Source organism: Vombatus ursinus, unplaced genomic scaffold (assembly GCF_900497805.2).
Source record: "Vombatus ursinus unplaced genomic scaffold, bare-nosed wombat genome assembly UNPS02014945.1, whole genome shotgun sequence".
NCBI lineage: Eukaryota > Metazoa > Chordata > Mammalia > Diprotodontia > Vombatidae > Vombatus > Vombatus ursinus.
Genome location: NW_020954723.1, coordinates 26,735,316 through 26,743,021, shown reverse-complemented (window position 1 = coordinate 26,743,021; position 7,706 = coordinate 26,735,316). Strand labels below are relative to the sequence as shown.

The 7,706-nt window shown below is 42.6% G+C and overlaps 1 protein-coding gene across 1 annotated transcript in view; it reads right to left on the bottom strand.

Annotated features, from left to right (window-relative positions):
- Positions 1-7,706, bottom strand: part of DPF3 (double PHD fingers 3) — a 241,970-nt gene that overhangs the window by 1,569 nt on the left and 232,695 nt on the right. The window contains exon 9 of the mRNA XM_027844832.1: positions 5,243-5,355. Coding sequence (XP_027700633.1) covers positions 5,243-5,355 — 113 coding nt within the window. The remainder of the gene's footprint in view (positions 1-5,242; positions 5,356-7,706) is intronic.

Sequence of the window (7,706 nt, the reverse complement as noted above, 5' to 3'; positions counted from 1 at the left end):
AGAGAGAGAGAGAGAGAGAGAGAGAGAGAGAGAGAGAGAGAGAGAGAACAGAGTTAATCTTTTAGGTCCATAAATATTTCATGATGATCACCAAAATCCTGCTTTAATCTGCCTTTCTAATCTCATCTACTCACCTTGTGAACGAAACAAACTGACCTATTCAACAATCCTTGGACATTTCTCATGTACTTACCTGCCACTGGTACTGTTATCAACTGGAACGCCCTCCTCCTTTTCTATATATCTAGATTTTTAAAAATCAAATTTTAAAAACTATTTTATGTTTATTTAACTTTTCATAGCATAGAGAGGCAACTTTGTTTAATGAATAGCACACCATCCTGGAAGTCAGAAAGCTCTCAGTTCACATTCTGTCTGATACATACCAGCTGAGTGACTATGGGCAAATCACTTGACATCTCAGTGATCCTAGCAACTAAGACTAGAAGTTATAGAGCAGCCACTTCAGTGGAGAAGAGTCCCCTCCCCATGCTGATGAAATCATAGCTCTGGTTGGAGAAGCTAAAAGACAGTCTGTGTAATGGATAGATGACTGAGTTTGAGGCCCAGAACATCTGGGTTCAAATCTTGCTTCTAACACATCCTAGCCTTTGGAAAGTAGAAACTTCTTGGTGTTTCTGGCAACTTTTTAAAAAAAAAAATCTTCTGTTTTTCTGTCATCTCCAATTTTAGGCAACTTTTGGGGGGGGGGCTACGCAATGGGATTAATGATTGCTCAGGGTCACACAGCTAGTAAGTGTCAAGTGTCTGAAGTCAGATTTGAACTTAGGTCCTCCTGTCTCCAGAGCCGATACTGTATCCACTGCGCCACCTAGCTTCCCCTTTAGGCAACTTTTAAAGATTATAAATTAGAGTCCCAAGTGGAGCTGTTGAGCATTGGTGGAGGGAGTTTCCACAACAGAAATTCTCTATGCTAATGAAATCACAGGGCCTGATTTCTTGATAAAAAAAGGCTTATTCACTAGACTATAAACTCCATGAAATCAGGAATGGTTCTATGAATCTCCAACTCACAGTGTCCAGCACAGTGCCAGACACACGTAATGAGTGCTCAGGGATCACTTGTTGACCTTATCACTTGTACCTAGCGTCAGCAAGGTGTCACTGTCCCGCCTTGAACTCCTCTGTCCTTTGGCTTAATTCCAGGGGGGACTCTAATGGGAAAAACATCCTAGCAGTACTCTGCGCCTTTACAACTCTCCATAATGAAGAGAAAATGAAGCAGTGCGTCCCTTTCAGCTCCCTGAAGCAAAGCAAGGTCCAAGCCTCCCTTTCTTTCTCACAGGCTATCCTGGAAGACAGAGACTGAAACAAACTAAGATCTGGGCAGTGATAAGCAAAGGAAAACTAGGGTTTGGGATCCCCAATCTTCCAGGCAGGAGGTGAACCTCATTCCTTTGGCTACTGACCAATGACTTGTCAAGTGTTTCAGCACCACCATCACCCCAGCCCCCAGGCAGGTGAGCAAAAGAGTGTTTGCAAAGTTGAGTTCAGTCTCAAAACCCATCTTTGCTTCCATCAGAGCCAAAGTCTAGTCTGCAGAGCAAGGACATATAGAAAAGCTTCATGTTAGGACATGTATTTAAATCAGTGTCTTGAATGTTGCAATTTAACTCAGCAACCAAGTGTTAAGTATCTATTATGCATAAGGTTCTGTGATATGTTTATGTTTACAAATATCTATTTACAAATATTTCACAAATATGATATGTGTATATTTACAAAGACAGAAATGAAAACAGCCCCTGCCTTCCATAAGCTTATGGTCAACTGGGAGGAGGAGAAGTGGAGAAATGGAGGAGAGGGGAATACGCATACAGATAAATAAACACAGAAGTATATCAAGTAAGCCTAGAGCCATTGCAAAGGGAGGGAAGCTCTAACAATTGAGAGAGGTTCAGGAAAGGCTTTATGTGAGGTGACATTTGAACTGAACCTTGGATGGAACTAGAAATCCTAAGCTGAGGAGTGAGAGCATTCCTGGCATTGGGTGCAGCCAGTGGTGGGAGATAGCATGTTTTGTAAGGGGAACAGCAAGCCAGAATGTAGAGCACAAGAAGGAGTAAGCAATGGGAAATAAATCTGGAAAGACAGGTTTTTAATAAATGCTTATTGGATTGAATTGAACCCATTCATGACCTCTAGGAGTCAGGATCCACTCTAGCAGCCTGGTCTTTGAAAGTTCTTTAACCTTGATATTTGAGAAGACCATGGTTCCCCAGCTCCAAGGGTGACTACCCCTTCACTGCACCTGGCTGAGCCACAGGAGATGCTGGGAGAGAATTTAGGATGACTTTAAAGCTTGCAAGAAGACATTCTTAACTTTCCCTTCCCTCCACCAATTCTCTCTCAGCTTCCCCTCCCTCCTTTTTTTTATAACTACTGCCATCTCTTTCCTCCCACAGGGGATCATTCCTTTCTCTCCCTCCTCAGTAGGCTGCAAGAAGGCCCCCTTTGAATGATGAAACCTATCATGTCACCCACAGAGAAGGATACTCTCCAGGAATGAAGGCAGTCCCAGAGACAGAGGGAAAAGCTCTACCTAGGGAAAGAGGGGCAAGGTCCCAAATGGGAGCCAAAGAAGCAAAAACCAAAAAACTGGCACGGTTGGGTTGGAAAAAGAATTTCTCAGGGCACCCAAATCCAAGGGTCTGAGATAGAAGCAGAAAGGAGAGGGCTGAAAAAGAGACATCAACCAGTGATGGAGTCAATAAGTTTCTATTATGTGTTTACTATGTGCAGGTACTGTTACTTTGGGCTAAGTTCAAATGCTGGGGGTACAGAGAAAAGCAAAAACTTGGTTCCTACTTTCAGGGAAGTCGTATTTTAAAGAGGGACAAGCCATGCACATAATTATGAACATCTAAGACAGAATGAGAGTAAATGGGAAGTAATCTCAGAGGGAAGTCACTTGCAGTTTGGGGGTGGGGTGGGGTGGAGAGTGGGTGGAAGAGAAGGTGGACAAGGCTAGACTTCCTGAAGAAAATGGGATTTGAGGGGCACCTATATGGCTCAGTGGACAAAGCACCGACCCTGAAAGTAGGAGAATCTAAGTTCAAATTCCATCTCAGACACTTACTGGCTGTGTGATCCTGGGCAAGTCACTTAACCCCATTGCCTCTCTCCCTCCACCAAAAAAAGAAGAAGATGGGGTTTGAGCTTGAAGGAAATCAGGGCAGCCAGGAGGCAGAGGTGAAGAGAGAGCATTTCAGGTTAGGATTGAAGAGCAGGGGGCAGCCAGTGAAAAAGCCAGTGAGATGTTCTATAGAATGAGAAGGCTTACTACCAAGAAGGAGCTGGCTAGCTGACCATATAACAGATGGCAAAATGACCATCTGACTCCCCAAAAGTTGGGCCTTTCATGACAGCAGGGTGCGCTCTCCAATCCTACATTGTCCCAATTCTTCAGTGTAGAGTATGGCCCAGATCTGCCTTTCCCTCTTCTGACTAATCCATGCTAGTGAAACTATGACTCAGGTGGCACCTAGGAACTGTCCAAAATTCCAACAAGCTTCGCGTACAGATATTTTGATGAGACTATCCTCATTCTGGAGCACTTGAAAATTTGGGTGGGAGGGCGCAATAACAGGGAGAAGGGATGCTGACACCAGTCTTCTAGTCTTCTTTTTTGTTATGCGTTTTAATAGCACCCCCAACCCCCTCCAACCCTTTATGACATCCCAAAAGAAAGGAGAGGCTGAGATTACCTCTCAACCTCAGCCAACCGCTCTCTGTTCTAAAGAGCCCTTTCCATTTAGAAGCCTGTGTAAAACATAAGATTTAGAATCTGAAAACCTGAGTTCAAATCTTACCCCTGCCTCAAGGTCATTTTCTGAGTGACCTTGAACAAATCACTTAATTTCTCTGAGTGTCTATTTCTGAAAAAAATGGTCTGAAAAATAAGTTGTTTTGACTGAATGATCTCTAGAGCATTTTCTGACTCTACACAAAAAACAATAATAGCTAACACATATAGAGTCTTAAGGTTTGCAAATCTCATTTCATACAGCTATGATCCTGTAAGCCCTCAGTCCATCTAAGAAAAGTTTGATGGGCAATAGGGGAGACTCCTTGTGGGGCCTTATAGAAGTAACTTCCCATCCCTCATATCCACTCAACAATCCACAAGGCAGTTGTCCAGATCAGGTATTATTTGCCCAACATTTCTTAGTTCTAGAGCCACTTCCAGGGGCTACCTGGCAGTATCTAACTCCTCTGAAAACCTTGCCAGTACAGCTGAGGTTTGATTGGCCCTAGGAGAGGGACAGGACAAGCTGAAAGCATAAATGCTGCTCAAGTCCATCCTGCAGGGGTTAGGGGCCAGGGTTTGCATGGACCTTCCCCACAAGACCACCCTGGAAGTCACAGTATTAAGACTGTGATGAGCACCTCCTATGTATTCAAAAGGTTCTTCTAGCTCCCTCAGAGAGCTGTCAGAGTCCTCCCAGACTGCATAAAAAGCTGGATTTATGGAAAGCACTCATTGCTAAAGATCAGTTTACTTAGCTTATTGGGAGTTAATTTTCCACAAGGCTCCTATCTGCAAGGCTAAAAGAAAAAGGAAAAATAATGAAAAAATAAAAATAAATTTAAAAAATAATGAAAAATAAAGTAATAGAGAACAAGCTAGAACCCAGGTCAGGGAAGCGACCTCTATCAGCTCTATTTCCACAAGCATAACTACCTTAGGCTGGGCCCTGTAGTAGAAAGAACAGTGATTCAGAGCACTGGAACTCAAATTTTGGCTCTGACCCTTATCACCTATGTGACCTTGGGCAAGTCACTTAACCTCTCTGAGCCTTAGTATCCTCATCTATAAAATGAGGAGGTTGGACAAGAACAGTGATGTCAAACTCAGATAGAAACAGTTCTTTTCAGGCTGCAGATTGACTTAGAAAACCACAAATTAACATCATCTATGCTGTATTGTATTTTAGGTATTTTTGTTAAACATTTCCCAATTATCCAGTTGGGCACATTGGGGCTGGGATTTGATGCCTCTGAATTAGATAGATTTCTAAGGTTCCTTCCAGCTTAAACTTATGATCCAGTGACTTAAGACCATTTTACTGAAAGTGGATTGAAGAATTTTTTTTTCCTACTTAACGATGGCTAAGGAGGTCCCTTTCTGACATTTTTGTTGAACCACTGGAAAGAACCCACCTTCCCTCCCCTCCTCTCTCCGCATTCACTTTCCCTACTTGGAAAGCCTCAAACTTACATCATTCTCTGAGGTTCCACAGAGTATGCAGGATTTGCACTCAATGCATTGCCACTTGTAGGTTTTGACAGCCTCAGTCATGTTCAGGGTAAACTGCAGGCAGGTGGGGTGACCTGGAGGAATCCCAAAAAAAAAAAGGTCATTGTTAGAAGACAGCTCTTTGATTTCCCTTAGAGAATAGGAACAATGATCTCATGGGTGCATCGTTTCTTGAGCCATGGATGTGTCCTCTTGGCTCGGGAAAGAATGACCAAAATCAACCCTGCGTGGGACCTCAACCACCCAGCTGTGTCCCATGGAGAAAAGAGAAGATTAAACATTAAACCTTTCACTGCCAGGGACAAAATAAACCTGAGACACCCTGCTCCATCACTCATGCTTCCCATCAGTTAAAAAAAAAAAAAAACACCAACGTGATTAGGACAGAAGGCAATTAGACAATAAGCCAGAGAGGCATTGTGGGGAGAATGGAATAGATTAGAGGGATGCAAATACTTATATATTATGATAGATACTAAGCACCAAAAAGTAAACCAGACCCAAGGCCAGGTTATGGCGGCTGAGGTAACACACAAAAACCATGCTAGATTGTCCCTGAGGGAATGGGGCAAGGTTTCTGGGAGTAGCAGATTAAGAGGACATGATTGAGTGGGTTCATTTGTCTGTTAAACCCCACACTTCTGAAAAAGAGAAAGAGAGGGAAGAGGAAAGAAAGAGAAGGAGAGAGAAGAGGGAGGGAGAGTAAGAGATGGAGACAAAAGGAAACAGAAGGAGAGAGACACAGAGAGAGAGATGGAGAAACAGAGGACAGAGAGGAGGGAGAAGAGGGAGAGGAGAGAGGAAAAAAGACAGATGGAGACAAAGGGTGACAGGGAGAGAGGGAAAGAGACAAAGATGAGACAGAGAGGGAGGGAGGGGAAGAGAGACAGAGACAAACAAAGAGACAGAGAGATCTTTCAGTTCAAAAAACCATCCCACAAAGGCAAGAAAGAGGTGTAGGGAAGAAGGGAAGATCATCCAAAAGGGTTCTTCTGGGACAAATTAGGAAGATTCCTTGCCAGGGCCCAAGGTGTGGACCACAGAAGTAGATCAGAAATATGGTGAGAGGACCCTGAATAAATTTCAGAATCAAAGGGCACTGTGCATTGGAATTCATGCTTTGGGTCAGGCTCTACACTTCTGAACAGAAATTCAGTAATCTCAGTGTGATGGAAACAGGGGAGGAGGGGTAGAACTCCATTTCTTCCATGGAATCAAGGGTTAATATGACCATCGTTGTGAGTGGCCTATACTCCATGGTCTGGAGACTCAGTGCTGCAATGGGTCTTACAATGACAACTTCATGGATTTGGTTCTTTTTTTAGACCAATCAACTTGCTCTATTCTATAACTTAAGGCTTTGTCCCTAACCTTGGTCAACCATCTCACTGAAGCATACCATTTCAAAGATTTGGGTCAAAAAGAGTGGATCTATCAGCCTAATTATATTCCCTATTTCTTATGCTGGACTTGAAGTCATGAGGACCTGAGTTCAAATCCTTCTGTGGACACTTACTAACTGTATGACCCTGAGAACATTATTTAACTTAAGCCTCACTTTCTTTATCTGCAAAATAGAGGTTCTATTGGTATCTGCCAAGAGGCAGGGTAGTATAATGGATAGGGGGCTGACCTTGGAATCAGAAAGCCCTGACTCTGACACATACTCTTAACTTATTTTTAAACTTAACTAAATGAGCTAAACTTAATAATTTGAACAAGTATAACTGAATTTGACTTTAAAAATACATACTTTGAAAAAGCCGCCTTTTAATCAAACCCTTCCTCTTATCTTCAAATATAGAACAACCTTTTCAGCCTTATCTTTCTTAGCTAAGAAAGTATCTTTGCCACCAGGCTGTATTCCTCTAACCCTATACCTTGGCATGAAGGGCCAGTGGCAGTTTAAGGACTGCCAGAGGAACATCTCTTTAGAATGTAAAATTTTCACTTTTTTGCCTTCTTTGTCTATATCAACCAGAGTTTGGTGCCCTGAGGCACTTTCTAAAACTATGAGCTGCCAATGGGTTACTGATTTGCATGGATTATTACATTCGCAATGTAGGTACTTTGGGAAAGTTGTGGAAACTCCCTCAAAAAAAAAAAGAACCTGCATTACAGGATTGTAATGATGATGTTCAACCACTTTGCAGATGTTAAAATATTCTATAACTGTTAGCTGTTGTTTTGTTTTGTTTTGTTTTGTTGTTGTTGCTGTTGGAAAGCCATCTCAAAAATCATACCCTTCTGTGAGAAGTTGGGAGTGTCCCCTTCACATAAGAAGGAGAGAACATTTCATGACATGACTCAGGGCATCACAGCCAATGTCCTAATGTATTAATATGAAAGCGAGACTGATTCTCATAATAATCAGACTAAGAAGGGAAGAGAAGGGAAGGGAAGGAAGGGAAGAAAAGGGAAGAGA